The 16,384-nt window shown below is 50.1% G+C and overlaps 1 protein-coding gene across 2 annotated transcripts in view; it reads left to right on the top strand.

Moving 5' to 3' along the window:
* Nucleotides 1-1,345: 1,345 nt before the first annotated feature.
* SIN3B (SIN3 transcription regulator family member B) overlaps nt 1,346-16,384 on the top strand; it is a 30,708-nt gene continuing 15,669 nt past the window's right edge. For both annotated transcript variants that reach the window (XR_013348752.1, XM_077842051.1), the window contains exons 1-6: nt 1,346-1,452; nt 5,575-5,681; nt 6,826-6,979; nt 10,377-10,640; nt 11,313-11,456; nt 12,641-12,763. Coding sequence is in view for 1 of the 2 variants with exons in the window: in XM_077842051.1 (XP_077698177.1) it covers nt 1,354-1,452; nt 5,575-5,681; nt 6,826-6,979; nt 10,377-10,640; nt 11,313-11,456; nt 12,641-12,763 (891 nt within the window). In the remaining variant the exon portion in view is untranslated. The remainder of the gene's footprint in view (nt 1,453-5,574; nt 5,682-6,825; nt 6,980-10,376; nt 10,641-11,312; nt 11,457-12,640; nt 12,764-16,384) is intronic.

The raw sequence follows: 16,384 nt of genomic DNA, 5'->3' as shown, positions 1-16,384 counted from the left end.
GGAATTTCTATCTATTCAGATGCTAAGGTACTATTTGATTCATTTAAGATTTTTACTTTATTTGACTCTATGCTTTCTTTCACATATAGTACCACCAGGACAACCTACTCTCTCATTCCTATATATTTTTCCCCATGGCATTACCACGTTCCATTGATTCTCCTAATTCCAGCAAGTTTCCATGATGCCTACTATATCAATATCCTCATTTAATGCCAGGCACTCTAGTTCACCCATCTTAATATTTAGACTTCTAGCATTTGTACATAAGGACTTGTACATTTTGTCAATATTCAGATGCTTGCCTTCATCTGTTATAGTTCAATAGAACTCTGACTGTTTTTCACTAGCTCCTACCTGTACTTTACCAATTTCTTTCCTATCTTCTTTACTAGGATCTATAGGTTCCCCATTTAATAAACTCATCCCTAAGGGATATCTCCACCCAGTGTACTCCCCCCATACCTGTCAGCTTCCCCCTGCCCTTAGTTTAAAAAAAATCTTCCACAATCTTTTATATTTTATGTGAAAGGGCTTCATCTTTATCCTAATGTATTCAAATAACCTCTTGCTGTTGCCTTTTATGTCCCTTGCAAGGTGTAACTCATTTTGGTGCAAGGTGTAACTTACCCTTTATCCCTACACGCTTTTGCTGTTCTTTCAGGAATGATGCCTTGAACGCAGCCCATTCCTGACCTGTGCTTTCCGTAATCATTCCACTTTGCAAACTCACGTCCACTTTCACGCCCTTCAACCACTTCTGCTGTACGTCTCTCTCCCGCTCACTCAGCAGCTATATTCCTGCCCCTCGGTCTTCCCTCTCATGTTTCCAGTCTCTGCTGGACACTTGGGAAAACTTCTGTCTACGCTGGCGCTGCCAAGGCTCGCACCTCAGTGGGCGGCACAGCCAACGTTGCCATAGTGACCACTGACATGGCGACGCCAGTGCCCCAGCCCCACCGGCGTCTGTACTGAGCACCGCCTCCCCATGCCACGTCACGCCTCCACATATCCGCCTCCCGCCCCAGGTGCGGCGCCTCGCTGTACCCTAGCGCAGCCCAGCTCTCTCGCCGAGGCTACCGCTGACCTGAGCGCGGGCGCGGACTAGCGAACGTAACAGGGCTGAATGCCAGCACCGGAAGCTACCTCAGGGGGCCGGAAGTTGGTCCAGCTGAATGAGTCGTCCCGACCCACCCGTGCTCCGTCCCCGATAGGCCTGGCCCCTCCACTAGGTTCCGCCCCCTTTCGACCGGCCCCGGCGGAGCCGTGCAGCGCGTGGTGACGCAAGGCGCTCGGAACGCGCTGACGACGTGGTTGTGGGCGGGTGCTTCTGCCCGGTGCCCGACTCCCATCATGGCGGCGGGGGGAGGCGGCGGCCGGGGGGCCAGTGGCCCCAGATGGGGCGGGGGCCGGGCCGGCGGGGGCGCAGCGCAGGAGAAACTGCCGGTGCACGTGAGTGCGGGGCCCTCCCCGGCTTCCTTCAGTGACCCCCCCGTGCCCGCTCGGGCCCCCATCGCCCCGCGGGCCCCGGGCACTTCACCCGGGATAACCCCCCCGGCCCCTCCCACCCGGGATAATTCCCCCCTGCCCGCTCGGCCCCCCCCATCGCCCCGCGGGCCCCCTGCACTTCACCTGGGATAACCCCCCCGGCCCCTCCCACCCGGGATAATTCCCCCCTGCCCGCTCGGCCCCCCCCATCGCCCCGCGGGCCCCCTGCACTTCACCCGGGATAACCCCCCCGGCCCCTCCCACCCGGGATAATTCCCCCCTGCCCGCTCGGCCCCCCCCATCGCCCCGCGGGCCCCCTGCACTTCACCTGGGATAACCCCCCCGGCCCCTCCCACCCGGGATAATTCCCCCCTGCCCGCTCGGCCCCCCCCATCGCCCCGCGGGCCCCCTGCACTTCACCCGGGATAACCCCCCCGGCCCCTCCCACCCGGGATAATTCCCCCCTGCCCGCTCGGCCCCCCCCATCGCCCCGCGGGCCCCCTGCACTTCACCTGGGATAACCCCCCCGGGCCCTCCCACCCGGGATAATTCCCCCCGTGCCCGCTCGGGCCCCCCCATCGCCCCGCGGGCCCCCTGCACTTCACCCGGGATAACCCCCCCGGCCCCTCCCACCCGGGATAATTCCCCCCTGCCCGCTCGGGTCCCCCCATCGCCCCGCGGGCCCCCTGCACTTCACCCGGGATAACCCCCCCGGCCCCTCCCACCCGGGATAATTCCCCCCTGCCCGCTCGGGTCCCCCCATCGCCCCGCGGGCCCCCTGCACTTCACCTGGGATAACCCCCCCGGGCCCTCCCACCAGGGATAATTCCCCCCTGCCCGCTCGGCCCCCCCCATCGCCCCGCGGGCCCCCTGCACTTCACCCGGGATAACCCCCCCGGCCCCTCCCACCCGGGATAATTCCCCCCTGCCCGCTCGGCCCCCCCCATCGCCCCGCGGGCCCCCTGCACTTCACCTGGGATAACCCCCCCGGGCCCTCCCACCCGGGATAATTCCCCCCGTGCCCGCTCGGGCCCCCCCATCGCCCCGCGGGCCCCCTGCACTTCACCCGGGATAACCCCCCCGGCCCCTCCCACCCGGGATAATTCCCCCCTGCCCGCTCGGGTCCCCCCATCGCCCCGCGGGCCCCCTGCACTTCACCCGGGATAACCCCCCCGGCCCCTCCCACCCGGGATAATTCCCCCCTGCCCGCTCGGGTCCCCCCATCGCCCCGCGGGCCCCCTGCACTTCACCTGGGATAACCCCCCCGGGCCCTCCCACCAGGGATAATTCCCCCCTGCCCGCTCGGCCCCCCCCCATCGCCCCGCAGGCCCCCTGCACTTCACCTGGGATAACCCCCCCGGCCCCTCCCACCCGGGATAATTCCCCCCTGCCCGCTCGGGTCCCCCCATCGCCCCGCGGGCCCCCTGCACTTCACCTGGGATAACCACCCCGGGCCCTCCCACCAGGGATAATTCCCCCCTGCCCGCTCGGCCCCCCCCCATCGCCCCGCAGGCCCCCTGCACTTCACCTGGGATAACCCCCCCGGCCCCTCCCACCCGGGATAATTCCCCCCTGCCCGCTCGGGTCCCCCCATCGCCCCGCGGGCCCCCTGCACTTCACCCGGGATAACCCCCCCGGCCCCTCCCACCCGGGATAATTCCCCCCTGCTCGCTCGGGCCCCCCATCGCCCCGCAGGCCCCCTGCACTTCACCCGGGATAACCCCCCGGCCCCTCCCACCAGGGATAATTCCCCCCTGCCCGCTCGGGCCCCCCATCGCCCCGCGGGCCCCGGGCTCTTCACCCGGGATCACCCCCCCGGCCCCTCCCACCCGGGATAATTCCCCCTGCCGGCTCGGGCCCCCCCAACTCCCCGCCCCGCGGGCCCCCTGCACTTCACCTGGGATAACCCCCCCGGCCCCTCCCACCCGGGATAATTCCCCCCTGCCCGCTCGGGCCCCCCATCGCCCCGCGGGCCCCCTGCACTTCACCCGGGATCACCCCCCCGGCCCCTCCCACCCGGGATAATTCCCCCCTGCCCGCTCGGGCCCCCATCGCCCTGCGGGCCCCGTGCACTTCACCCGGGATAACCCCCCCGGCCCCTCCCACCCGGGATAATTCCCCCCTGCCCGCTCGGCCCCTCCCATCGCCCCGCAGGCCCCGTGCACTTCACCTGGGATAACCCCCCCGGGCCCTCCCACCCGGGATAATTCCCCCCGTGCCCGCTCGGGTCCCCCCATCGCCCCGCGGGCCCCCTGCACTTCACCCGGGATCACCCCCCCGGCCCCTCCCACCCGGGATAATTCCCCCCGTGCCCGCTCGGGCCCCCATCGCCCCGCGGGCCCCGTGCACTTCACCTGGGATAACCCCCCCGGCCCCTCCCACCCGGGATAATTCCCCCCGTGCCCGCTCGGGCCCCCATCGCCCCGCGGGCCCCCCTGCACTTCACCCGGGATAACCCCCCTGGCCCCTCCCACCCGGGATAATTCCCCCCCTGCCCGCTCGGGCCCCCCATCGCCCCGCGGGCCCCGGGCACTTCACCCGGGATAAGCCCCCCGGCCCCTCCCACCCGGGATAATTCCCCCTGCCGGCTCGGGCCCCCCCCATCGCCCCGCGGGCCCCCTGCACTTCACCCGGGATAACCCCCCGGCCCCTCCCACCCGGGATAATTCCCCCCTGCCCGCTCGGGCCCCCCCATCGCCTCACGGGCCCCCTGCACTTCACCCGGGATAAGCCCCCCAGCCCCTCCCACCCGGGATAATTCCCCCCTGCCCGCTCGGGCCCCCCCCATCGCCTCGCGGGCCCCCTGCACTTCACCCGGGATAACCCCCCCTGGCCCCTCCCACCCGGGATAATTCCCCCCTGCCCGCTCGGCCCCCCCCCATCGCCCCACGGGCCCCCTGTACTTCACCTGGGATAACCCCCCCGGCCCCTCCCACCCGGGATAATTCCCCCCTGCCCGCTCAGGCCATCTATCTCCCCGTGGGCCCCCTGCACTTCACCCGGGATAAGTCCCCCGGCCCCTCCCACCCGGGATAATTCCCCCCTGCCCGCTCGGGCCATCTATCTTCCCGCGGGCCCCCTGCACTGCACCCGGGATAAGCCCCCCGGCCCCTCCCACCCGGGATAATTCCCCCCTGCCCTCTCGGGCCCCCCATCTCCCCGCCCCACGGGCCCCCTGCACTTCACCCGGGGTAACCCCCCCAGTCCCTCCCACCTGGGATAATTCCCCCCTGCCCGCTCGGGCCCCCCATCGCTCCGCGGGCCCCCTGCACTTCACCCGGGATAATTCCCTCCTGCCCGCTCGGGCCCCCCATCAACCCGTCCCGCGGGCCCCGTGCACTTCACCCGGGATAACCCCCCGGCCCCTCCCACCCGGGATAATTCCCTCCTGCCTGCTCGGGCCCCCTCATTGCCCCGCCCCGTGCACTTCATCCAGGATAACCCCCGGCCCCTCCCACCCGGGATAATTCCCCCGTGCCCGCTTGGGCCCCCCATCTCACCGCCCCGCGGGACCCGTGCACTTCACCTGGGATAACCCCCCCCCGGCCCCTCCCACCCGGGATAATTCTCCCATGCTCGCTTGGGCCCCCCATGTCCCCGCGGGCCCTGTTCCCTTCACCCGGGATAACCCCCCCGGCCCCTCCCACCCGGGATAATTCCTCCAGGCCCCCCATCGCCCTGCGGACCCCGTGCACTTCACCCGGGTTAACCCCACCAGTCCCTCTCACCCAGATAATTCCCCCGTGCCCACTCCGGGCCCCCACATCGCCCCACCCCACGGGCCCTGTGCACTTCACCCGGGATAACCTCCGGCCCCTCCCACCGGGGATAATTCCCCCTTGCTTGCTCCGGGCCCCCCATCACCCCTCCCTCGGGCACACTGCACTTCACCCAGGTTAACCCTCCCAGTCCCTCCCACCTGGGATGATCTCCAGTGCATGCTCCAGGACCTCTCCCGGAGTGAACCCCAACCCCTCCCTGCAAGCCCCTTAGTCAATTCCCCCTGCAGACAGGTCCTCAGACCCTAGATGGCCTTGCGCTCTGCCCTCCACCCCAGCTCCCTGACTAACTCCCACTCCCCTGCAGGTGGAGGATGCACTCTCCTACCTGGACCAGGTGAAGATTCGCTTTGGCAGTGATCCCGCCACCTATAACGGCTTTCTAGAGATCATGAAGGAATTCAAGAGCCAGAGGTAAGGTGTCAACCCCCCGCCCCCCAACCTGTCCAATACCCACTTCTACAGTGCCCTTCCTCTCAGGTATCCCATTTTGCTCTAGAATAGTCCCCTGCTCCTAGCATGCCTCTTAAAGGACCACAGACCTTAGTGCCAGCACCCACCTTTAAGAACCTCCTCCCCACATAAAATATCCCCCAATATTCCCCTGCCTCTGTTCCCATTTTCAGCACACCTTCAGCAAAATCTGATCCTCACACCTTGCAAGCTCATGCAGGAAATATGCTTTCTGGGTTCCATGAGATTATGCAAGAGTTAAATTCCAGATATATGGGGTCCATTATCCCCTCCCCCAGAGGGTCCCAAATCCCCTTCCAGAGCACCCATCTCAAAACCACTCATCCTGATAGAGTCAATATCCCACAATCTCCCAGGGCCCTAATTCCAGGGAGACAATAAATCTTGTAACTCAGCTCACCCAGGGAACCCAAATCCTAAAAAGAGGTGAGGAAGCCAGAACTTGTAACACCCAAAACACCAGGAGTGAAGAGAAGGCACATCCCCTTCAGCTAATCCACATCCTTGAATCTCTGTCTGGCCCCATAAGCAGAACCATCACTTTGGGAGGAGCTTATTGATGACTGGAAATCTTTCACTTCATTTAGGCCTACTAGGTCTCTTGGTCTTTTAAAGTGACATGGACCTTCCAGAATAGTGGCTTGGTCAGACACTGGTGTTCTATAGTATTGGGGCTAATGGATCTAATGTGTGCCTCGTTTGGAGAGTTCAATCTTTAGACTTGGGGGGATGGGACAAGGAGTTTCTTCTGACATCTGTACATCTGGCCTTAACCTTGCAAAATATATAAATTGTATGATCAGTGTTTAAATTCAGGGAGGGGAAGTATCCTTCCTGTGGTACATGGATGCCCAGAGAGTTGGAATAATTCAACCTGCTGCAGTATAATTGCTGTGACTAAGTCTTCTCTAGGAAGCCACAAGAACTCTGTCTTCAGGGGAATCAGTGTTAACTTGATGCTTAAGTCTATCCAATTCCCTGATTGCTAATAAATGTTATTGCAGTTCTTACTTTTTCTGTATCTTACCTTTTATTTTGTGACTTAAGGCCTTGCATGGAGTTAATAACCTGTTCTTGGTTCTAGCATTGATACTCCTGGTGTAATCAGGCGGGTTTCTCAGCTGTTTCATGAACATCCCGACCTCATTGTAGGATTCAATGCTTTCCTCCCTTTGGGCTACAGAATAGAGATTCCAAAGAATGGGAAGTTAAGTATACAGTCGCCACTGGCTAGTCAGGTATGTTAAAATGCTTGGATTAATTTAAATGAATCATAATGTATCTGCATGTAGCTACAAGTGACATACAGGGTCTGCATAACAGATGAGTTGATTTGCCTTTATTGCCGTTTGAAAATATGTTTTACAGGGTGTTCAGATACCATGGCAATGGGTATGAGAATGTAAATAGAATAGAATTTCGTTAAGAAACGTTTAATAGTTTTAGTCTGCACTAAAATGAAGCTCCCACACAAGTTGCCACTGCAGGCTAAATACTTCAATCAAATTTGAAAGTTAAAGATCATGGCTGGCTGGCTGTGTATACACACAATATCCAGTGAGTCTTTATAATCAGACTTGAATTTAAACTTGAAAATCTTGTTTGAAAATATCATATTTCCACATTCCCATTAAGGTACCTGCACAGAACACAAATTTGTACATGTTATTCATTTGTATCATAAGAATGGCCATACTGGGTCAGACCAAAGGTCTATCAGCTCAGTATTTTGTCGTCCGACAGTGGCCAATGTCAGGTGTCCCAGAGAGAATGAACAGAACAGGTAATCATCCAGTGATCCATCCCCTGTCACCCATTCCCAGATTCTGGCAAACAGAGGCTGAAAGCCATTGATGGACCTACCTATTCTCTATGAATGTATCTAATTCTTTTTTTGAACGCTGTTATTGTGTTGGCCTTCACAACGTCCTCTGGCAAAGAGTTCCACAGGTTGACTGTGCATTGTGTGAAGAAATACTTCCTTTTGTTTGTTTTAAACCTGCTGCCTTTTAATTTCATTTAGTGATCCCTAGTTCTTGTGTTATGAGAAGGAGTAAATAACACTTATTTACTTTCTTCACACCAGTCATGATTTTATAGACCTCAATCATATACCCCCCCTTAGTCGTCTCTTTTCCAAGCCGAAAAGTCCCAATCTCATTATCCAAGTATTCAGATACAGCTGTGATTGATGTAACATTAGAACGTAGATAGAATCACACCAAACTTTGCATCCATTTTCACAGTTGCAGAATTTGAAACTTAAAAATCTTAGCTGAATTTTGTTCAGAAGCCTCTGGTTTTAACTCTAATCTCTGCTACCTGCTAGTCTTTTAGCTCTCATGTTCTTTGATCTCTCTATCACTCAGAAACTTGGCATTTCTGAGAGCTCTACTGTTGAACACGTTTCTTGAAATCTACAATTCCTGTGGAATAAAGAAGTGTTAGTACACAGTGTTTTGTATGTTCTTGGCATCGCTACTTTCTAAAGTGCAGAGGATAATGGAGTGACAGTCACAAGCATTAATGAGTCAGTTACTGTTGAGGGAAGAATGAAAACAGAAGAGCAGAAGCAGTGGTGGCTTGTCCGTTTTTTCATGGACATTTTGTCATTGAATTTTGAGTACTTCGTGACTCTTTGTCAAGATCATTGCCATTGGGTCCAGTATAGCATTTGAAAATCCCTTGATTATGAGAGGTTTCAGAGTAGCAGCCATGTTAGTCTGTATCTGCAAAAAGAAAAGGAGGACTTGTGGCACCTTAGAGACTAACAAATCTGTTTGAACGTAAGCTTTCGTGAGCTACAGCTCACTGCATCCGATGAAGTGAGCTGTAGGTCACGAAAGCTTATGCTCAGATAAATTTGTTAGTCTCTAAGGTGCCACAAGTACTCCTTTTCTTTTTGATTATGAGACTAGCTCTGGTGGAAGAATTGTTCATGAAAACTGGACCTGAAAAGGCACTCACGCTTTGATAAAAGAACACAAAGAAGAGTGTGTGAGAATCTAATGATGAAATTTGGCTTTATTGTGCTGAAAATGCTTTCAGATGTTCAGAGGCGTACAGGAAACTTGTCTTGCTCCCTGGATCCTGAAACAAAATTACCATATGGTGTAGAAATACAAGGGTTTGCTGACAACTGAGACTTGCAACTGGAAAAAAATACTTTCAGAGGTTATCTGCAAGGCCCTTTTTGTGAATCCCCTTATCAGAGATGGTTCCTGTATTTAACATATTTTGAGTTTCTCTTGGAATCAGCTACAAAAGGACACTTCTTCCATAGTTTGTTAATGTGGTTTTGGTCAGCTTGGGACCGAGGAATCATGTGCTCCTAGAAGCTATTAAATCAAAGGCAGAATTGGACTGAAACAAGTTGCTTGTAATGCTCAATTGCTTAATGATTAGAAAAGTGGCTTTGAGGCAGTATCGTAAGCAAGAGGTGGCATAGAGTCTGCATGGGACTACAGTTGACCAGATTCTATGAATACAGATTCCAATAAGCTTGACTGCTTGGAGCTGTTAAATTACTGTCCACTGATTGACATCTGTAAACTGCAAGCAAGAAGTTCAACTGTCATTGGTTGGTCATTGGCCTCTTTTAAAACAGCCATTTTCCTGAAAATTTGGACACACAGTAACGTACATCAGACTGACTGCTGTGCAACGTCATGGTATAGCTGCACTACTAGGAGCTGTCAGAACTTACCTTTATCTATTAGTGAAAGGAGGGATTTAGAAAGCCTTTGACTGGTGTGACAGGACAGCTCTTGGGTGTGAAGGAGATGTTCTCGGTATTGAGGGTCATTTTGAGTTATTTTATAGGGGCTGTTACAATAAGGAAATGTAGCTATATTTCTTGCTACATACCATATTTAAACACTTCTTTTTTATTATGTCACTGTAATTATTTTTCTGTAAAGAATGTGTGTTCAACATACTGGTACTTCATACACCAAATAAGTCAATAGCCAAAATGTAGTTCAGTTTTGGTATAACAGTGTATGAGTCTTTGTAAACACAGTCAAGTATATACAACAATTTTTTTTACTCTGTAAGTGTCCAAAAGTGTGGAGCTATAATATGGAGAATTAAGTAAGTGTTGGGAATATCTACTAGTCACCCTGATAAAGGCTAGCAGAGTGCAATCCAAACCTATTTTCCCTTCAAACATAAGTGTCTGTAAATAAAACAAGAATCATGAAGTTTAGCTGGTTAATGTTGGCTTTTGTTATAAATGATCAAAGCTGAAGCTTCAAAAATGAAGTCTCAGTAATGTTCATACAGTGGGGTGTATCAGATGTGAAAATCCTTTGAATAATTACGTACCAAACTTTCAAGTACTGTAAACCTCTGTCTGAAGCTCTGTTCTCAAATAGGTATGATGGGAAGAGTTCTTTACAAGCAATGTTGGACTGAAATGGAAAGAGGAGTGAGAGTTTAGCACTGTGACTAATGTTTTTTTAATTGATGGTCTTAGTAACAGAGGTCAAGAAATCCATGGGTCACTTAAATCTTTTACTGTGCAATTAATCTTTCCCTAACTGAACAGTTTGTAAATATGCATGATAATTTTAATGAACATGTTGTATATCTATTTTTATTTGAGTCATCAGCTTGCATTACTTCTATCACTAGGTGTCATCAGAGCCTGTTCCAAGTGCTCACCCAGGTGGTGGGTTATTGTTACATTATTGTCAGGAGAATTCTCACAACCACAGTGACTGCTCTGAGGAGTTCCGGCAGCAACTTCCATACAAAGAAGATAAATCTCAAATCTCCTTGGAATCTGATTCTGTAGAGTTCAATAATGCAATAAGTTACGTGAATAAGATCAAAACCCGTTTTCTTGACCATCCTGAAATCTACAGATCATTCTTAGAAATTCTTCACACTTACCAGGTAGAGTTCTGGCAAATAAGATATTATGGGTCAGTATTGTGGCTGTTTGAACCTGCAATGTTAAATGAAATTTGTTCGTACAGTACTGTTTTATTGTGATTTATGAAGCTTCCCCAACTTCAGCTTCTCTCAGACAAATGTGGCACTGAGAAACTCATAAGCATAGGCTTTGCCCCAGCATAGCTAGACCTGTGTTCTTGCGGGAATGCTTAGGGTCTGTCAAATGCTTGTCATCTCAGTAATGTGGTCGTGCTACCAGCTTTGGTTTGAAAAACGGCAGAGTTGAGAGATGACTGACTGACTGACTGATTGAAGCTGTATGGAAATCATTTTTTGTTTTAAGTTAGGTGATTTTCTTTTACCATTACTAATGTTCTATTTTTAAATGCTTTATATCTGCTAACTGGGTGCAGTGATTAGATCTGCATGCCCATGGAAGGACAACAGTTTGATAATTGACTGCTGAGCCCTGTGGTCTAGGATGCCAAACTTGGATACCCTACAAGTGGTAGCACATTGTGCTGCTACAAGAACGCTAGGCCAGCTGATAATTATCTAAAGCTTTTTCCTGTATTTGACTCTTGAATACAGTGGGTTGTCTGTTCCAGTTTCCTTGCTAACTGAAGTACACTACTGTAACAGTTTGTTTAATGTTTCTCTGTAAATTGGCAGAAAGAACAGCTGAACACTAAAGGCCGACCCTTTCGAGGCATGTCAGAGGAAGAAGTGTTTACTGAAGTAGCAAATCTCTTCAGGGGACAGGAGGATCTACTCTCTGAGTTTGGACAGTTTCTCCCTGAGGCTAAAAGATCTTTGGTATGTGTTTTGGTAGTATAAGGCAAAATAGATAGAACACTGTGACAGTCTGCTCTGTGTTTATGTTCTACTTGGATAATCTGCATAATAACTTTATTCTTTAGGGTATTTATTCAGACATTTGCTCCTGCAGGACTGAGAGCTGGGCTGGGAGAGAATGCATCAGGGTGAAAAGACTGAGAGAAGCGTTGTTTGGGTGGAGCGTCTGTGTACCTTTCTCTCAGAGCAGTTGAACAAAGCACAGTAGAGATAACCAGTCTCCTGAGATGGAACAGATAGTAAGCAGCAATGTGTAAATTCTTAGAAGTTGCTGCTCTGTGGCACTATTGGCAATAGCTAAAAGATCTCTCCCCCCACCCCCCACCCCCAAAAAAAGTATGCTCTGAGCCTTCTGCCTTGGGGAGAGTAGAGCCCCTCTGAGGGGTACCCTTGTGATAGAGTACTGGGTGAAAACAAGATACCTTTGGATGCCAAATAAGCCATGTCTAAACTGGAGGGGATTATTTTGGTGGTCCACAGAGATCCATGTGGTTAAAACCATTATTTGGTGGGCTGCAACTTTTCCCTGTGACTTTCTGTGTCATCTGACTGCTCTTGCAGCATCTCCCCTATGGCTGAGAAAGTCAAATGAATGTTGTCCTCGTTTCCTGCTCTTGGAATTTCTACTCTACTAAATCCTTAATACTGAATGAAAAAACTTTAGGGATAAAAAAAACCTTTGAAATTCCAGAGATGTGGAGAAAGATTTGGCCCTCGGAACAGCTCTAGCACAAATCTTGATCCTTCTGATGACTGTTTCACTGTAGGGTGCTGTTAAGATGCTACCACTGGGTCCTTCTCAAGATTTTCAAACTAGCCTTGTAGCTGTATGTATAGCTGAGACAACTGAATATAGTTTAATGTCTTACTAAAGAACTAACATTTAGTATTAATTTTTTTTAAAAAGGGTTAATTCTTGCTATTCCAATGGGGTGCACTTGTATGTGATGTGTAGTGGTGCTACATCACTGAAAAATATTGTTATAGAGAAACTGACTATCAGTGTTTGAATTATGCTCTCACTATTTCTTTTTTATAGTTAACTCACTTAGTGAAATCTTATGTCCTCTATTCTGTTCTTGTAAATGGGGTTCTCTTTCTGTGGAACTAATAAGGGCAAACTGAAAGCATTGTCTTTAATTTAGTTCACAGGAAATGGGCCATGTGAAATAAACAGGGTCCAGAAAACAGATCATGAAAAAAATCTGGAACATAGTAAAAAGCGATCCAGACCACTACTGCTGCGTCCTGTTCCCAGCCCAGCAAAGGTATCTTGCTGCAAACAGAAATGTGTACTATTTTCATACTTAGGCATTGCTGTAACCTGTGTTGTATGAGATAATTGCTCTCAACTTTCAAATTCTACTAAGTGCATGTCATAGGGCAGCCTCACCTGGGTGCTCTCCAGTGCCAGGCCATGGTATGATATGCATGGATGCCTCAGTTTTCCTGTCAGAGTCCTCAGAAATAGTCCTTAAGTATATTTAGCCCTTTCAGGGTTAATTACAAAAGTCCTGTATACATAAATCATAACAAAAGTCCAACAGCCATAGTCCGGACAGTACATTAAGTAGACCAAAAGAATCTCTCTGGATAGAAATTTCATGCTTGCATTATAAGAGTAGGAATATATTACCAGCCACCTGACCAGGATGGTGATGGTGACTATGAAGTGCCCAGAGGGATTAGAGAGGCTTACAAAGGCAGAAGATACAATAATAATGGACTATTTCAACTGTCCTCATATTGACTGGGTATCTGTCACCTTGGAAGGGGATACAGAAATAAAATTTTGAGACACATTAAATGACTGCTTCCTGGAGCAGCCAGTCCTGGAACCCGCAAGAGGTGAGGCAATTTTTCAGTTAATCCTACATGGAATGCAGGATCTGGTTCAAGAGGTGAATATATCTGAGCCACTCAGTAATAGTGACCACAATGTAATGAAATTTAACATCCTTGTAGGGGGATAAAATGCCAAAGAAATTCACCATGGCAGCATTTAATTTCAAATAAGGGAACTACATAAACATGAGGAAGCTAGTTAAATGGAAATTAAAAGAAACAGCCAGAAGAGTGAAATGCCTGCAGACTGCATGGAAGTTATTTTAAACCAGCATAATAAAGACTCAAACCTAATGCATAGCCCATTTAAAAAAAAAAAAAAGGGATCAAAAACTGCCACCATGGGTGGTAAACAACTGAGTAAAAGAAGCGGATAGAGGCAAAAAGGCATTCTTTAAAAACTGGAAGTCAGAACCTAGTTAGGAAAATGGAAAGGTGTTAAACTCTGTAAAGTCAAGGGTAAAAGTATAATTAGGCAGACCAAAAAAGAATTTGAAGAGCAACTAGCAAAATATACAAAAACTGACAGCAGTTTTTTTTTAAAGTAAATCAGAAACAGGAAGCCTGCCAATCAGTGGAGCCACTGGACAATTAAGGTGCTAAAGGAGCACTCAAGGAAGACAAGGCCATTGCGGAGACACTAAATGAATTATTTGTACCAGTGTTCACTGCAGAGGATGTGAGGGAGATTCCCACACTTAAGCCTTTCTTTTTAGGTGACAAAGCTTGAGGAACTGTCCCAGACTGAGGTGTCAGTAGAGGAGGTTGTGGAACAAATTGCTAGATTAAACAGTAATAAGTCACCAGGACCAGATGGTATTCACCGAAGAGTTCTGAAGGAACTCAAATATGAAATTGCAGAACTACTAACTGTGGTATGTACTCTATTGCTTAAATCAGCCTCTGGACCAGATGACTGGAGGCTAGCTCATGTTACACTGATTTTTTAAAAAAAATTCCAGATACAATCCAGGTAATTAAAGCCTCGTAAGCCTAACTTCAGTTACCAGCAGATTGGGTGAAATGATAGTAAAGAACAGAATTCTCACACACAGGTAAAGACAATATGGTGAGGAAGAGTCAACATGGGTTTTGTAAAGGGAAATCATGCCTCACCAATCTATTAGAATTCTTTGAGGGGGTCAACAAGCATGTGGACAAGGGTAATTCAGTTGATATAATGTACTTAGACTTTTAGAAAGCCTTTGACCAGGTCCCTCGCCAAAGGCTTTAAAGCAGAGTAAATTGTCATGGGATAAGAGGGAAGGTCCTCTCATGGATCAATAATTGGTTAAAAGATAAGAAACAAAGGATCAGAATAAATGGTGAGTTTTCATAATGGAGAGCGTTAGATAGCGGGGTTCCCAAAGGATCTTTACTGTGACCAGTGTTGTTCAACACATTACTAAATGATCTGGAAAAAGAGGTGAACAGTGAGTTGACAAAGTTTGCAGATGGTACAAAATTACTCAAGATAGTTAAGTCCAAAGCTGACTGCAGAGAGTTAGAGGGGGATCATATAAAACTGAGTAACTGGACAACAAAATGGCTGATGAAATTTAGTGCTGATAAGCACAAAGTAGCGCACCTAGGGAAAAATAATCTTAACTATACATACAAAATGATGGGTTCTAGATTACCTTTACCACTCAAGAATGAGATCTTGGGAGTCATTTGTGGATAGTTCTCTGAAAACATCACGCGGTGTACAGTGGCGGTTAAAAGCTAATATAATGCTAGGAACCATTAGGAAGGGGATAGATAGTAAGATAGGAAATGCCATAATGCCACTATATAAATCTATGGTATGCCCACATTTTGAACACTATATGCAGTTCTGGTTGCCCCATCTCAAAAAAGATGTACTGAAATTGGAAAAGGTACAGAGAGGGGCAGCAAAAATGGTAAGGGGTGTGGAACAACTTCCATACAAGGCTAGATTAAAAAGTCTGTGACTGTTCAATTTAGAAGAGAGACAACTTAGTGGGGGATGGGATAGAGGTCTATAAAATCATGACTGGTGTGAAGAAAATGAATAGGGAAGTGTTATTTACCCCTTCATGCAATACAAAAACTAGGGGTCACACAATGAAATTAATAGGTAGCAAGTTTAAAAGAAAAGGAAGTACTTCACACAACGCACAGTCAAGCTCATTGCCCTGTGGAACTCATTGCCAGGGGATGTGAAAGCCAGAAGTATAACTTGATTCAAAAAAGAATTAGATCAGTTCATGGAGGATAGGTCCATCAATGGCTATTAGCCAAGATGATTAGGGATACAACCCCATGCTTTGGGTGCCCCCAAACCTCTGACTGCCAGATGCTGCGACTGAACATAAGGGGATGGATCACTCAGTAATTGCCCTGTTCGCTCCCTCTGAAGCATCTAGCATTGGCCACTGTTGGAAGACAGGATACTGGGCTAGATGGACCATTGGTCTGACCCAGTATGGCCGTTCTTATGTTCTTATCCTTAGAATCTCTCACCACACTCACCTCACCAGTACAGTTCCAGCATATCACCATGCCTCAGCCTTCTCTGGCTTCAACTCCCGACCCCAGAGAGCTGGCAGGCATCTCCCTCCGCTGCACTCAGCCTTCAGCTCTCTCCACCCTTCTGTGCCCATCACTCTCTGGTGCATCATCAGGCTCGTTTCTCCACTAGTTTCCTGACATTTTCACCCTCTTGCTATGGAGAGTCTGTAGAGAAATTCTTTCTTTATGCAACTTTGCCCAGACACCACCTTCAGTCTCCTGACTCCCAGGCAGCTCTCAACTGCCTTCTCTCTGTGTGTCCTCAGGCATTCCCCCCCATTGATACGGCGCATGTGCTCTCTCTAAAATCCCATTAGGAGTCAGTTGACAAGTCACAGGTGCACTGTCCTCTTTCCTCTTAAAGGACTAGTGCCAAACACGAAGGGAAAATAAAATAACTCTTATTTTTTAAACAGAAAATGGGGAGCGGGGGAGGAAGGGAAATGGTGTTGAAGACACTTAACAAAGGGAAGTTGAAAACTGTTTGGACAAGTGCATTGTCCCTTGAT

This window comes from Eretmochelys imbricata, chromosome 25 (genome assembly GCF_965152235.1).
Source record: "Eretmochelys imbricata isolate rEreImb1 chromosome 25, rEreImb1.hap1, whole genome shotgun sequence".
NCBI lineage: Eukaryota > Metazoa > Chordata > Testudines > Cheloniidae > Eretmochelys > Eretmochelys imbricata.
This window is presented reverse-complemented; position numbering and strand designations above follow the sequence as displayed.